Source organism: Vipera berus (assembly GCF_964194415.1).
Source record: "Vipera berus genome assembly, chromosome: Z".
In the NCBI taxonomy this organism is placed as follows: Eukaryota; Metazoa; Chordata; class Lepidosauria; order Squamata; family Viperidae; genus Vipera; species Vipera berus.
This window is the reverse complement of record NC_138205.1, coordinates 75,782,887-75,798,985: the sequence shown is the minus strand read 5'-3', so window position 1 is coordinate 75,798,985 and position 16,099 is coordinate 75,782,887. Positions and strand designations below refer to the sequence as shown.

The following is a 16,099-nucleotide window of genomic DNA, read 5'->3' as shown; positions in this document are numbered from 1 at the left end:
AAATAACATTTTCAATATTTAGCAAACAGCATAATGTCTGGGTTCATGTGTTTAACAAACAATAATAGATATAGTTAATTATCATAAACAATATATTATTTAATCACTCAATAGCCTTCCTGCTAATATATATTCAAAGTTACATATCACATTCCTTTAACTCGTTTTTCTAGCCATTGATAGAAGTTATCCCATGTTCTAAAGTCTTCTTTTTAATCTTTAAAGACAATCTATCCATTTCTGCACACTCTAGAATTTTCTTAATTACTACTTCTTCAGCTGGTAAGTTTTCATTTTTCCAATATTGGGCAAATACAATTCTTGCTGCTGTTAATACGTGTGTATTAGCTCATAATTAGCTCCTATTTCTCCTAACAAAAATAATTCTGGTGTAAGGTCTATTTGTTTTTTAGTCATTTTCTCCAACCATAAATATATTTTAACCCAAAATTTTTTTGCTTTAGGGCATGTCCACCAGATATGATAATAAGTACCTGGTCTTTCCATTTCCAACAGTTGTTTGAAGTATTTTTCAACATTTTTGCTAATCTCACTGGTGTTATACGCCATCTGTAAAACATTTTATATGTTTTCTTTATATGCCACTGCTTTAGTTAATTTAATATTTCTTTCCCATAATTTTTGCCAATCTTCTAATTCTATATTATATCCAAAATTCTTTGCCCATGTTATCGTTTCTTTTACTTGTTCTTACTCCATCTTTAAGTTTAACAGAAATCTATAGTTTCTTAATCAATTTTTCATCTGTTTTTAACAGTATCTGATCAAATTCTGTCTGTTCTTTATAAAATCCCGTTGCTTTGACATCTTTTTCATATCTCGTTTGACTTTGCAGATATGGCCACCATCAATACCTTGTTCTTGTAAATCTTGTTTGTTTTTCAATTTTCCTTCATTGTCCAAAATAACTTTATAAGTCACAACTTTATTGTAGTTAATTAAATTTGGGTAAGCAAAAGCTTCCATTGTTGAAAGCCATTCAGGTATCTTAATATAATTTTTTTCTTTTATTTTTTCCCATTCTGAAAGAAGTGCATTCCTTATAAAATAGTTTTGAAAGTGTCTATGTATTTTATTCTTCCCATACCACAGAAAGGAATGCCAACCAATTTGTAGGTAATGCCCCTCTAGGTACAATAGTCTTTTGTCTCTAAGCATTATCCATTCTTTAAGCCATGTTAGAATGGTTGTTTGGTAATATAATCTCAGTCCGGCAATGCAAATCCTCCACTTTCTTTTGCTTGTTGTAGCATTTTCACTTTAATTCTAGCTTTTTTTCCTTGCCAGATAAATTTCAATAATATTATATTCAGTTCATCAAAAAAGACTTTTCCCAGCCTTAACAGGAATCGTTTGAAATAAAAAGAGTATTTTGGTAAGATATTCATTTTCAGTGTTTCTATTCTCCCCAACAATGAAAGTTGAAAGTTTTTCCACTTTTCCAAATCCAATTTTATTCGTTTTAGCAGTCTTACATAGTTATCTTCTTTTATTGTTACACATCTTGCTGTTAGATAAATTCCCAAATATTTATTTTTTTTAACTATTTGAAGATTTGTGGGGGGGTTTTGTTAGTTGATTTTTTTGTTTTTCTGTTAGATTCTGTAAGCACTTTAGTCTTCTCTGTTTATTGTCAACCCTACCACTTCTCCAAATTTTTCTATTTTCTCCAGAAGTTTGGTGTTTGTTTTCAATGGAACTTCCAATATAAAAACCAAATCATCTGCAAATGCTTGTAGTTTATATTTTTCATCTTTTATCTCCAGTCCTTTAATTTCTATATCTTGTCTAATGTTTCTATTCAGTACATCCAATGTTAGTATAAATAGTAATGGAGATAGTGGACTTCCGTGTCTTGTGCCCTTTTTAATATTGAGGTTTTCTGTAAGATCTCCATTTACAATTATTTTGGCTGTTTACAATAAATTGTTTTGATTACATTCATAAACTTTTTTCCAAAGTCCATTTATGCAAATTGCTGAAACATAAATTGCCAGTTTATGTTGTCTAACGCTTTTTCTGCATCAAGGAATATTAAAGCCATCTGTTTACCTGAATGAATTTCATAATACTCTAACACATCAAGAATCATTCTTAAATTATTTTTTATCTGCCTTAGGTAGGAAACCATTTTGATCTGTGTATATAAATTCGATCAAAAATTTCTTTAGTCTTTCTCAGTGCTTTTTTTCTAAAAAAAAAAAAAGTGCCGGAACTCTCATCTTGGTGGCCGCAGGAGGCGGGGGGGCGGGGGGAGCTTTGCTGCGGTCACGGGTGTGAGGGGTGTTGGTGGCGGGCTGCCCCCCAGGGCTGGAGCTGGCGCAGCTGGTGCTGTGGGAGCAGCGGGACCAGCTCTATATGGTGGGGCTGCACGGGGCGGGCGGCGGAGGTGGTGCGGGCCAGGCGATGCAGGGCGGCCACTTAGGCACGCAGGGCGAGGCGTTGGTGGCACAGGTCCAGCACCAGGTAGGCCACCAGCCTGGCTGACACAGGGGAGCACAAGGAAGGAGTGCCAATGGACTCCGCAGAACCCACTTCCCACTCCTTGTCCTCTTTTACTTACCTAGTTGAGAAAGTGTAGTTGGGCAGCAGGGAGGGATGCAAAGTTCCTGCCAAATCGCCTTCACTACAGACAACTTGCCGGTGCAACATTTGCTGGCCAGGTCTTTTGGCACAGGGCAGTGGTGGTGATTTTATTACTTTTTTTTTAAAAAAAAGTCTGTGCTCTGTCCAAGGGTACTGCATGTACAGGCCTGGTCTAGAATTTATTTTGGAGCATTCAACTATCTAGAGCAGGCATGTCAAACTGATTTTGTTTGAGGCAACTTCTTATAAAAGAATTGCCATTAATTTGTTTTAATAAAATAATTTAAATCAATTTTTCACTTGATTTCAAATTAAATGAATTATATTGGTTGACGAGATTTTTTTTAGTACAATTGCCAAATGCAATAAACTGGTTTTAGGTATATGTGTACACTAATTATTTCAACACCAATACATTTTAACAACATATTCCATTTGTAAATGAATGGCAAATGCAAATTATACAATTTTTTGTGCAAAAATAAAACAAAATAACAGATTTAAGAGCTGTTATCATTATTAGATAAAAAATAATTCCATCATCCAAAACTTTGTTATACTGTATTTAATAAACAGATGCTTTGGGATTAAAAAAAAAGACTGACTACATTTGATTGTGTATCACCATGACACTAAAACAAAATTCGAACAGTGTATGAAAAATAAAGGTTCCCTAAACGTCTGCTGGCTATATCTATACATTTTCCTTGATAGCATATCACATATAATTGAAGATTATAATTAGTTGCATGTGCACGTTCAGCAAGTGTGATGTATTTGTGCTGGCATTTCTAGGCCTCTTTCCAACCACATCCAGAAAATTTTGTAACAAACATTGGAATTCTTAAGGCCATATTTTGTACTTCCCAGCAATCTGCTACTGGAAGGAAAAAGCAATCCCTGCTGTGTTACTGATCCCAGAGAAGCATTTGCATGTATGCAGGTATCCTTAGGGTGCCATAGTTATGGATGAGAAATATTGGTTGCAAAGGTGGCATTTCTGAATGTAATACAGATATTTTGGACTTATTTTTATTTCTTTGCATGTCTGATATTTTTAAAATGGCATATGCTACTGACTACACTTATGCACATATGTAACATCTTTTGCTAGGATACATGACCACTGCTTTTCCAGAATGTGAAAAGTGAAAGATTGTGACTAAACAAAAATTTAATGTACAGATAATACCACCAGAAATTATTTTAGCCTTTTTAATAAATGTTGTTATTGATGTTAACCTCACCATGGAAAACATCGTATATTGTTTATATACTAGATTAATCAGGGCGGCTTACAATCTAAGAAGCACAAATCAATGTGCTTAGCAATAAATATTTATTTATTAACGAAATGTATATAGTTGACCTTTTACTAAAAGAACTTGGGGGGTGTAAATAATAGCTGGTTCCTTGTAGCAAAACCCTTTTTCCATTAATTTCCTAGTTAGAAACTGGTATTCTCTTTGGGATTCTCTTATTCTCCTAGGAATTTGTTTGAGGACTACAATTTCTTTTTCTTTGTATTTCAAAAGTTCGTCTCTTACTCTTCTCAAAAACTCATCTCTTGTAGATTTTTTAAGAAATCTAACATGTACTTCCCTGGGGATTTTATTTCTTCTAGCATAGTTTGAGTTGACTTGATAGATCTGGTCTAATTTTTCTTCCATTTGCTGTTTCTCAGTTCCTAATGTGTCTGCTAATAATTCGGTTATCAAGCCTAGGAGATCCTATTTCTTATTTTCCATTATATTTTAAAATCTTAAAAATTATGAGGCTCTTTCCACCTCTATCCCAGCTATCAAGTCTTCTAGTTCTTCATTTATTTGGATCAACTTCTGATTTTCATCTTTTAAAATTTCTAATTTCTGGTCAACCTCACTTGATTTATCTTCCATTTTTTGAATTCTTTGTTGATTATCTGTGATCATCTGTTTAAAATTTTCAAATTGAGAATCCATATTGTTAATTTTTTAACTCATTTTATCAAAATCACTTTTCAAATCCTCATGGTTTCTCAATGTGACCGCCATGTGAGTAGCAATTGCCTTTTGAATTGCTTGTAGGGTTGCTTGAGTGTCCCTTTGGAAGGTATTAGTCTTTTCTTGTTGAAGCATTGTATCAATTGATCTCTGATAGACTGGACTTGCAGAAGCCAAAGAGGGAGCAGAAGATCCTTTTTTCCAACTTTATATAAGTTAGGAGCGCTCATCTTTATCTTTGTAATCCACCAAGTAAATCAAAATTTGTAATCCAATAGGCTCCTAACAAATAGGAGAGGTAAACAATAAAAATAATAAATAGCAAAGAAGAGCAAAAAGAAAAAATAGAAAGAAAAAAGAAAAAACCCACCAAAATTTGTAATCCAAAGTATTCTGTTCGGAGGGATTTCTTGTTATTCACTTTTTCAAAACAGCTTGTAAAGATTCCAGGTCAAGCTGTATTTGTAATCCAGGGAAGCCCGATGACTTCAAACACAGTTTTTATTTATAATTGTAATCCATCCTGTAAGGCAGGGCAATCCAAAAAGAGTCTTTCTTTTCCAGCCACAATCTTCAGTACTTTGAATTCCAAGGACACCAAAATGTTTAAACTATAGGCAATGTCTGGGCGTACAGCCAAGTTTTACTCCTATCAGAGCAACTCAGTAAGATAAAGATAAAAAGAAAACTGCACGTAGTTCTCCGTTTTGCCACTAGATGTCATTAGATGTCCATTCCCACCATACTTTGAGAAAGTTAAAAAGGTGAAAACCCGATGGTTTCCAAACAAGAAATTATCCTTCTTTTATGCCTGTCATCTTCACAGTATTGTTACAAGCCAGTTTTAATTTCCCCAAAGCTTAAACTGCCACTTATAATTCAGGAGGGAGGGGTAAAAAAAAAATCCCACCCTCCCTAAAGCTTGGGGCTTTGCTTTTGAATGCTGTTTCCCAGAACTGGTATTTCCACTAAGAAAGGTAGTCTCACCCAGATCAGCTGTTTTGCCTTCCGCTTTAAAATTTGTTGTCTCCGATAATCAGTCGCTTCTGGCAGACCGCATGGGTGTGGTCAGCCTTTCTTCCTGCCGGTCCCAAGGGCTCCTTTGGATCAAGCATGCCAGCACAATCTGCAGTTTCACCTTTTGGCCAGCCACCTCTATGGGGCAACTTTCAGTCCTGTCGGACTCCCCAGCTGATAGAAGTCAGGCTTGGGGAAGGGAGATTCATTCCCCAGTGACCATCTTGCAGCAATGTCACCAGAAACCACTGTTTCATGTAGTTTTAAAAGTAAAGTAGGTTAGCAATGAATTGCAAAATCCATTGTGATTTTTAAAGAGCAATAATGTTATTAATTTTGTACCATATCTTAAATGTAAATAAACCTGTTTCAGGTCTGCAGGAGATGCTTCGTGATCATTCGTTTGTTGGAAGTGTTAATCCTCAATGGGCACTGGTTCAGTATCAGACGAAACTTTATCTTCTGAATACCACAAAACTCAGGTAGTCTGAATGTATTGTTATTTTTGTCAAAACAAAATTGATTTAATTACTTGAGATAGGAAATAAATCTTAAACAGATGTTCTGGGCTGCAGCTTAGCTTTTGCATTTTGTTCATATTCCAGAGGTTGGGAGAAAGCGTGCTCCAATTTAAGCACAAATTGCGCCAAAGAGTGGTATATTCTATCATAAATCACATACCCATGTGATTTATGATAGAATATACCACTCTTTGGCGCAATTTACAGATGATAATGATATTTTGAAATAATATATAATTAGCACTTGAAGGACATCAGCATTTTGTCCTGCAGGTATGTATTTGGCAAATATTAGCTTCAACATTCTGCTAAAATAGGTTGATTTTATATAACGCTGACCATTTGATTGTCACGTCTAATTCATAAATTAGAATCTAATTTGTAATCTAATAATGTTTCAGTAAAGCTTAATATTCTGCAAATGTTAAATACATAAGAGAATGTGCATTTAAGAAACTGATTTTTGTTTGTTTTTTATTCAAGTCAAGAAATGTTCTATCAGATCCTTATTTATGACTTTGGAAACTTTGGAATTTTAAGATTATCAGTGAGTATATTTTGGGGGGGATTTAAATTTGATACTTTACTAATCCTTTTAAAAATAGTAATTCCTTTTTTAGGCTATCATATAAGACATTCTGATTTTGTAAAGCAAAAAAAAAAGTCAGCCAGAGATTTATTTAGTCCAGATATCTGTTCCCAAGGGACCAATAACAAGAGGCATAGAAGAATAGAATAATGGTCACCTGTTCCAAGTGTTGACATTGAGTTACCAACTTAATTTTCATCAAGTCTTGTCGATATAGCAAATGTTTAGGCACGGGGCTTCCATTCCAGCAATGTGTGGAAGACAAACATGATTGTCCTCATGCTCTGTGAATATTTACATGGTCTGTTTTTAAATCCATACAATGTATGTATACATATGTTCTCTTGTCTGCCCCCACATCTGTAATTCAATTTTTTTGGATGATTTCAAATTTTAGTATTATGATCTAAATAGAAATTTCCTACCAAATTCACTCAGAAATTTATGAAAATCTTTACTAAAATACTATTGAAAGATCAAGAGTACATAATTTACTGGATGTCTCTTACTCATATTCTTGCAGAAATCTAAAAGTGATACAAAATCTTTTAATGGTTTAGCAAGATTTTTCTTTCTGTTTGGGGAGGGGAAACTGCAGTTTTTCAGATACTGTTATCTGCTAAAACAGCCTGAGTAATAGCAAAAAGTACTGGAAATTCCATAGATTTCCAATTCCGATAATATTTTAAGAAAATTTTTCACCATTCTACCAGGAGCATACATTAAGACACCTGATACAAATGCTGATTTTAGGGATAGCTTACTTAAAAATAAACAACTTCATATTTGAACTATGGAACACTTCTGAAATGGACACTACAGTGGGCTGGTAAGGTATATAACTTCTAGCTATTTGCCTGAGTTCCTCAGACTTCCTTCTAGAAAATATGAAGTGATGTTCAGATTTTCTCCTAGCCAGTGAAAAACGGCAAAGTTCATCCTTCTAATATTTCTTGTATTTTAACTTCCTTGTTGTTCAATCTTCCAATCCACTTTTACTGTTCTTAACAATAGCAATTAACTATCATAATGATTTCCTTCTCCCTTCCCCTACAACCCCCATCTCTTCAGTACATGTCTTGCTTGCATATGTGTGCATGAGTGTGTGTGCATACAGATGCAAGCATCCTAGTTTGTGCTTCCTTTTATTCTTTTTCTTTGGGCTCTGAAATAAACTTCTTGCTTATCTATCAATAGCTTCCATGATATCATTCATGTTATTCTAGATACAGTAACTTTGGGGTGTTTAATATACGTTTTGTATTGTTTCCGGCCTAGAGTCCCTCTTTGAGGGAGATACGCAGTTCAGAAACATGAAATATAAATAAATAATATAAATAATGACTTCACTTGCTTATCCCAATGTTTTATTACTATTATAGCTCATCATTTAAAAAATATTCTTTTATTGTTTTTAAATAGTGACGAAAAGAAAAAGAACCAAAACACAAAGATAAAAAGACATACATTACCATAGAAAAAATGCATTAAAATGAAGTAAAATACATGTAGTCTTCAATTTACAATCATTCGTTTAGTGACCATTCAAAATTACAACAACACTGAAAACAGTGACTTATGACCGTTTTTCACTTACAACCGTTCCAGCATCTCTATGGTCTTGTGATCAAAATTCAGCCCAGATTTGCTTAGCAACTACATGATTCACTTAACAACTGCAGTAATTCACTTAAAAACTGGCAAAAAGTTTAGAAAATGAAAGTAAAAATCATTTAACAACTGCCTTGCTTACCAATGGAAATATTGAATTCAATTGTAGTGGTAACTTGAGGACTACCAGTACAACAGAAAAAGTATAATACTGTATATCACTTTAACAGTAGTAACAAAAGAATTATATATATAATATATATTATTTATTTTTATTTTAATTCCATTTATATCCCGCCCTTCTCCGAAGACTCAGGGCGTATCTAACAAAATTATTATTCAAATACATAAACATTTCTAATACATTTATATCAGTCATTTTCTAACCTATTGTATTTTACACAAATGAGTCCTCTATTTAATTTCATTCATCCAAACAAAATCTGTGTCTACCAGATTCCATTCATAGATGGCAGATTCAGTCAGGTTCTCAATCCATTGGTGGATCCTTGGTAGATGCTTGATGAATTAAAACAGAGATGAGTTTGCATGCTGTTCCATCCTTGTAGAAGATGTTGCTCCCAGAAATCCACAGGACCTACACTTATCTTTTTCTGGAACAGGCAGAACATTCTGATATTAAGAGACAAAGTGTGGTTTAATTGTCAATTTTGTTTTTATAATTTTTTATATAATTGTTGTATTAATTACTACTTATATTTAGCTGCATAGTCACTGGAGCTGTTCAGAATTGTTAAATTGTCTTCCCAGTTAAATTGTAGAAGTCTGTTACTGCAGCCTTCCACAGTATTTAATCTCTGGGAGGGTGACATGCAGTTAATAATTTCCATATCCCGTCTTTATATAATTCATATAAAGAAAGTATATTGTTTTCATAAACAATAATGTTTATGTTTCTTCTGTATATCTAGGAACCAGCTCCTCTCTTTGATCTGGCTATGTTGGCCTTGGAGAATGCTGAAAGCGGTTGGACAGAAGAAGATGGTTCAAAGGAAGGCCTTGCTGAATATATTGTTGACTTCCTATCAAAGAAGAGTGAAATGCTAAGAGACTATTTCTCACTTGAAATTGATGTACTGCTATAGCATTTCGTTCCTAAAACAATGAATTCATAATTATTAGGAATATACCCAATTTATTTACATTAGTAATTCCAGTATATGTAGTCTTGCCTAATGATGATAATTGGGATTGGCAATTCTATTGTTAAGCAAAGTGTTTGCAAAGTGAAAACAACTGTGCTTATGATCTTACTTCAGCTTTGCTTTGCTTTACTGACCTGCAAAGCTTGTAAATGCGAGGATTGGCTGCAAAGATGCTTTTTCATGATCGTCATTATTAAAAGCTGTACAAAGCAATGGTACTGAAATTTAGTGGTAAATGAAGAAATTGATAGCATTCAAGTTATGAGGTAGCCTGTTGAAATTATGGATACCCATGATAAGCCTTCAAGAAAGAATTCAAAAGCAGTAATAAGATAATACCTTTAGTAACACCATCAAAATAAATCTGAAACAGTAATGTGTTAGAAATATGTTCATAATCTGGCATTTTAATTTTAATTGATCTTATACAGTGGAATGTGATTATGCAAATGACAGCATAAAAACTTTCTGTTTACAGGAGGGAAATCTTATCGGGCTACCGCTTCTGATAGATAATTATGTTCCTCCACTGGAAGGGCTACCTATATTTATTCTTCGTTTGGCCACAGAGGTATGTTGACATTCAGCACAAATTACTGCTATGTGCAGTCATGATTAAATAGTTCATTTTTATTTCTTAATATTCAGCATGAGAAAAGATAGAAAAAAGGGCTTGGTGCTCTTAAAAAGTGTCTGTTTGTATTTGCTCAGTGTTGGGAAAATGAAAATACCATTGGAAGAAGAGAGGATCAAGAAAATACCGGACTGTGTAGTATTGGACACATCTGTGTTGAGGAAGTTAATATTTTTTTATTTATTTTTATTTTAATTCCATTTATATCCCGCCCTTCTCCGAAGACTCAGGGCGGCTTACAAGCTTAGCAGTAGCCTTCATTCTATGTATATGCCTGCTTATTAGGGCTTTCACACACACACACCCCAAGCGGCATTATTACAAAGTCAGCTTATTGCCCCCAACAATCTGGGTCCTCATTTTACCTACCTCGGAAGGATGGAAGGCTGAGTCAACCTTGAGTCAACCTGAGTCAATATGTATTACTGAGTAACAAATAGACCCAGACAACATGTTGTTTACTAAGCATGTATAGACTTATAATAACAGAAAATTAATAAAATTTAAAAAATGTCTCTGAACTGAGGCCTAACTGACTATAATTTATTTTAATATTACCAGTTCTGTGAAACATTTAAGAAGTTATGGAAGACCTTAATACCTTTTTCCAATTATTCATCCAACTTCTTAAATTACAATGGATTGCCAAATCTCTATCAAACATAGTTTCATTAATATACTTCCCATTTTTTAAAAAAAGTTAAAACTGAGATAGCTTTTGTAAAATATAACTATAATCACTACAAACTTCTGCAATTTATCCTTAAAAAGGTTATGATAGGATTACTTGTTTAAATGATATCTTGCCTTTCCTTAAGGCAATGTACATAGTCCATTCTTCAATTTTTTTCTCACAAGAACCCTGTGAAGTATCTTGAGGGTAGACTTGAATCTGGGTCCCAAGTCCTAGTCCAACTCTTTAACCACTATACCATACTGGCTTGCTTTCTTTGCTTTTGGGATATCTCCATTCACAGGAAGTAGAATCTGCAAATAGGTGATTTTTAATTTTTTCCACAAAATTTTTTATATATTCTCAACTTAGTCTGTGTATGAAGGATACTTATTGTGAAGTTTAACATTACATAGATATATACAAACATAATCTAAACTAATAAAAATTAGATTTAAAAATTTGAGAATGGAGTGTTTCAGTTTCTAGTTATACCCCCACCCCTACTACCCCTGCTAAAACATTAAAACTAAAATATTCTTTATTCATGTATAATATAAGGAGCCTTGATGGAGCAGTGGGCTAATGCCTCCTTAAGTAACACCAGCTGCCTGCAATTAGTGCAGGTTCGCATCCCACCAGGCTCAAGGTTGACTCAGCCTTCCATCCTTCCGAGGTAGGTAAAATGAGGGCCCAGATTGTTGGGGGCAATAAGCTGACTTTGTAATAATGCCGCTTGGGGTGTGTGTGAAAGCCCTAATAAGCAGGCATATACATAGAATGAAGGCTACTGCTAAGCTTGTAAGCCGCCCTGAGTCTTTGGAGAAGGGCAGGATATAAATGGAATTAACATAAAAAATATAACTTGTCTTTGTAACTGACCGTTTCACTAAAGCTAGAACTATACATTTTATTTATTTTCTTTACCAGGTAAACTGGGATGAAGAAAAGGAGTGTTTTGATAGTCTTAGTAAAGAATGTGCCATGTTCTACTCTATTAGAAAGCAGTATATAATGGAAGATTCTGATCTTACTACTCAACAGGTATTGTCTATAGTTGTAAAGAATGAAAAGATCATTTTTCACCTGTAGCCATCATATACGGGAGTTAAAATTTCCAAATTTCCCAGCCACTTGTCTTAGAATTTTGGGAAATGTACATTTAGAAGACACCAAGTTTGGAAAGGCAAGAGCATAAAAATCTATATTTGTAAATTCTGTATCTAGAGTATTAATATTTGTGTATTTATATATTAAATTTAAATGTTGCCCATCTCACTATCCAAAGCAATTCTGGATAGTTTACAGCAACATAAAGTTATAAATATAAAAGCATTAAAACCTGAAAATTACATTTAAGCAAAGGTTAAAAAGCAAAAGCATAGATGTTGCAGAGACAGGCATCTGTCTCTGACTCAGCCAACCAATTCCAGCATAATGCTCCCCATTTGGGGCCCCAAGCCAACAACCACAGTCCTAGGTTTTAAGTCTTCTGGAAGGCCAGGAGGGTGGAGATAGTTCTCCAGTTGCAAGATGTCAGAGGAGGCTGGGGCATGGCAGAAAAAGCTGTTCTGAATCGTGTTAACAAAAAATACTTGGCTTTCAGGTTCCATAGAAGGCCTTTTCTGCTGCATTAAGTGGGGCAGGCCAATCCCATTGGGCAAGAAGTTTTCTTAGATCAGGGGTTTTAAATCAGTGGTACGGGTACCACCTGTGGTACATTGGCAACTGGCAGGTGAAACACGACCATCCTAGAAAAGTAGCGGGGGAGGGGAATGAGCTGTATCTGGTGGCAGCACCGCACAAGCCTGAGCGAGAGACGGCTGAAGCTGCAGGGCTGTCAGGGCTCAGCTGGGGCTCGGTGCTGATCCTGGCGCTTCTGCTGAGCCCAGAAGAAGCGCCGATCAGCTGGAATGTTGCAACATCTCCAGGGTCTTGTGGCAACTGATTCATATTTATGACAGTCACAGTGGCCCAGGGTCATGTGAAGTGACCATAACCTGCTGCAACCACCGAGCAGAGGAGGGGGGGGGAAATAAAAACCAAACACCCCCTACCCCACCCCCGCTGCCAATCCTCAACAGAAATGCTCACAATGAAAACCTCGGACAGGAGGAAGAGCGCTGCTGGGCAGGCAGGCTGTGGTTTGGGGGGGCACTTTTTTAGTGCCATTGTAATTTCGAACAGTCACTAAGCGAACTGTTGTAAGTCGAGGACTACCTGTACTTCATATCTCTCTCTCCCTCTCCCTCTCTCTCTCTCTCTCTCTCTCTCTCTCTCTCTCTCTCTCTCTCTCTCTCTCTCTCTCTCTGTCATCAAGTTTTTGACACCGTGCTAGGCAATTGGTGGTACTCGGATGTTGCCATATCCTAAAAGTGTTACAATGGGTGAAAAGGTTGAAAAGCCCTGTCTTAGATAACCTGGTTGGTCTCCTTCATTTCACATATTGGTCTCTTTTATTTCATTGAAAACACAGTATGCACTCTTGATTTAAGAGCTGAGTAACATTTTCATGCAATATAATCTTAAGAAATTTTTAGCTGAATTGGTCCTTGGTCAAAATTTAGTTATGCAAAAGCTTCACAGAATACTGCTAAAGTAATTGCCATGATGTTGCCTGAGTACCTTGCTTGATCATTCTCTTGAAGAGGTGTGCACAGATCAGCAAGGAAATTCATTCATTCAGTAAAAAGAAACAAAACAAAACACATGCAGTGAAACTCCGTTTAGCAGAGTGGTGAAATTTCTGTCAAATCCAAATTTGCATCATTAATGTAATTAATATAATTTGTGTACTTATGCAAATGACCCAAATCATCTAAAATATCTCAGTTGTGCCACTGTGCTGAAGATAGTCTGCATTTGTTTATAAATACAAAATATTGGAAACAACCATGTCTATTTGTATGTGCTACACTGTATATTCTTTGATGTGCTGAAATCTTGCCTTGTTTCTGTAAAATGTCATATGAGATCCCACTGACTGAAACATTAACTGAAATTAGCTTACTGGGATTGTTCCTGGCTCAGCTAAATCCTAGTGAATAAATCTACCACTGAAGTGTTGTGGCCTTATAGCCTGATTTAAGTCAGTACTTAATACCATCCTAGGAACTAAACAGGATAATGTTTACCTGGACTGTAGAAAAATTGGATCAAAGCTTCTTATTACTGTAGTGGCAGCTTCTGTGGCAAAACTTTCCTGTTACCTAATAGTTTTTATAATATTCTATCCTGCACATTGAAAATTTTAATAATTAAATGATTCTTAAATTGCCTGCACATTCAAGACAATTTTGCACACATTCCTTTGACAGCACTCTGAATTATCAATGTCTTGCTTGAGCTGGTTTTATGGGAAAGCTCCTGAAAGCAGGGCTTTTTTTCTCATAGAACGCTCAGAACGGAGTTCCGGCACCTTTTTTGGATGGAACCTTGTAGGGTAGGCAAGGTGGGTTGTATGACATGTGTGAGTTCCGGCACCTTTTTCTTTTACAAAAAAAGCACTGCCTGAAAGTATTTCTTTTAAAGGAGACACTTTTACAGAAGTATCCAGACTGCTTTAAAAACAATAGACTTTGTTCATTTGGGGAATTGATGTTTGAAGTAAAATTTTGTCTATTGAATGAATTTCAGAGAATCCGGGTTTTATTGTAATTTTAAAATAATTATGAAGGATTTTTTTCAGAAACAATCAAAACGCTATAATGAATTTTGGTAAAATTAACACAGTCTACTATGAACCTAAAATGGATATGGGGTTTTACTGATCTAGGTTTAGTAAAATATAGTAACAGTAACAGCTTGTCTTAAAGAGTAGTACAATTATAGGAACTAGTAAGCATGTTCACTATCTCACTATTATTGTTATCCTATGCTGTGATAGTACATATGTTAAATTGCAAAACGTTGTCTTGCGTATAGAATAATGTGCTTGGGATAAAACTGGGTTTCAGTTGCATTTGTAGCATACTGGGTAAGCAGTATTGTTCTTAACCATTAGTAGCGAATGTTGATGTGACATACTAGAAAAACTATTTAGCATTCTTACAGTAAGATACAGAAAGTGTAGTTTAGCTTATGTGAAGACTTTGAGGAAAAGTTACAAATGGAGCAGTTACAAATCATTTATCTGTGGATCTGGATAGTGATGATCATGACAACAAGATTGCAAGTTAAAGTATATGAGTATTAAAAGAGCCTGAATTAATAGGGAAATGAAAGAAATACATATGCTGTTTGTTTGTGAAAAATAATGTGGAAATCCTGTGTTTTTGTGAAATAGACCATGGAAAAATGTAATAGATCTAAAAGAAAATGACTCCATCTTGTGAAGTTGATCAACACATATATGGAAATGAAGGTGTAGGTTTAACAAATGAACAAAAGGCCAGAATGTATCTCAAGAATAAAAATGGTCATCATCTGTGTTGTTATAAAAGGCATAGGAAGGTAGGAATACATAAGTGGATAATAGCTGCATGTTATGATTCACTAAATGGTAATAATTAAAGAATCAGGAATGAGTTTTGGGGGAAAACCTGCAGAGTTCTGAGTATATGTGATGCAGTGGGAATATTATTTTGTTTAATGACAACGGGATCAGAGAACAGGATATAAGAAGTAATTGAATGATTTGAAGGCTTGGAATGAATAATAGTGCCTTGTTTTTCTTCTTCCATGTGTAGATCAAATTTATACTGCCAGAATGAAGCCACCTTCTTGGCTTTGTCTTATTAGTGAAAGTGCTTGAAACAAAGTGAAACAATATCAGGGATCATAACGTCTATAAAATCATACTAATGTTACAACATATGTTCGCTTAGATTTTGATCCCTCGTAGACTCTTGATAAGATGAAATTGTCCAAGTGGGATGCTTTATTAATGGTACCAATACTCTTTTTGGCTGCACTGACTGTCAAAATGGAAAATACTAATTGGGAAGATAGAAGATAGAAAAAATTCTAAAAAAAGATATTTTTTAAAAAACATGCTAGCCATTCTATCTTTTCCAAGGCCATCAGTTGTCTTTCACAGTGTAACAGCTGGTTTAAGGACTGAATGATACGTGTTTTAGATCCCCATCTGCCTCTGTTTACTCTGTTGTTTAGGATTTGTAGTTATTGGTTTGAAAAAGACATCTGCTTTTTAGGAGCTTTTTTCCCTTCTTGCCCTTTTTTGTACAATTGCTTTTCTTCTGTTACTTTCATTTAAAAAAATCATTTAAACTTCAGGAGTAAAGTCTTCCTTTCCTGTGCCAGTGTCTGGAGGCACTATACAAACAAAATTGTTTGCTTT

General features: G+C 35.0%; 1 protein-coding gene across 2 annotated transcripts in view; it reads left to right on the top strand.

The window, feature by feature from the left end:
* MLH1 (mutL homolog 1) overlaps positions 1 to 16,099 on the top strand; it is a 56,660-nt gene that overhangs the window by 33,380 nt on the left and 7,181 nt on the right. For both annotated transcript variants that reach the window (XM_081345361.1, XM_081345362.1), the window contains exons 14-18: positions 5,980 to 6,088; positions 6,611 to 6,674; positions 9,260 to 9,421; positions 9,972 to 10,064; positions 11,731 to 11,844. In XM_081345361.1, coding sequence (XP_081201487.1) covers positions 5,980 to 6,088; positions 6,611 to 6,674; positions 9,260 to 9,421; positions 9,972 to 10,064; positions 11,731 to 11,844 — 542 coding nt within the window. The remainder of the gene's footprint in view (positions 1 to 5,979; positions 6,089 to 6,610; positions 6,675 to 9,259; positions 9,422 to 9,971; positions 10,065 to 11,730; positions 11,845 to 16,099) is intronic.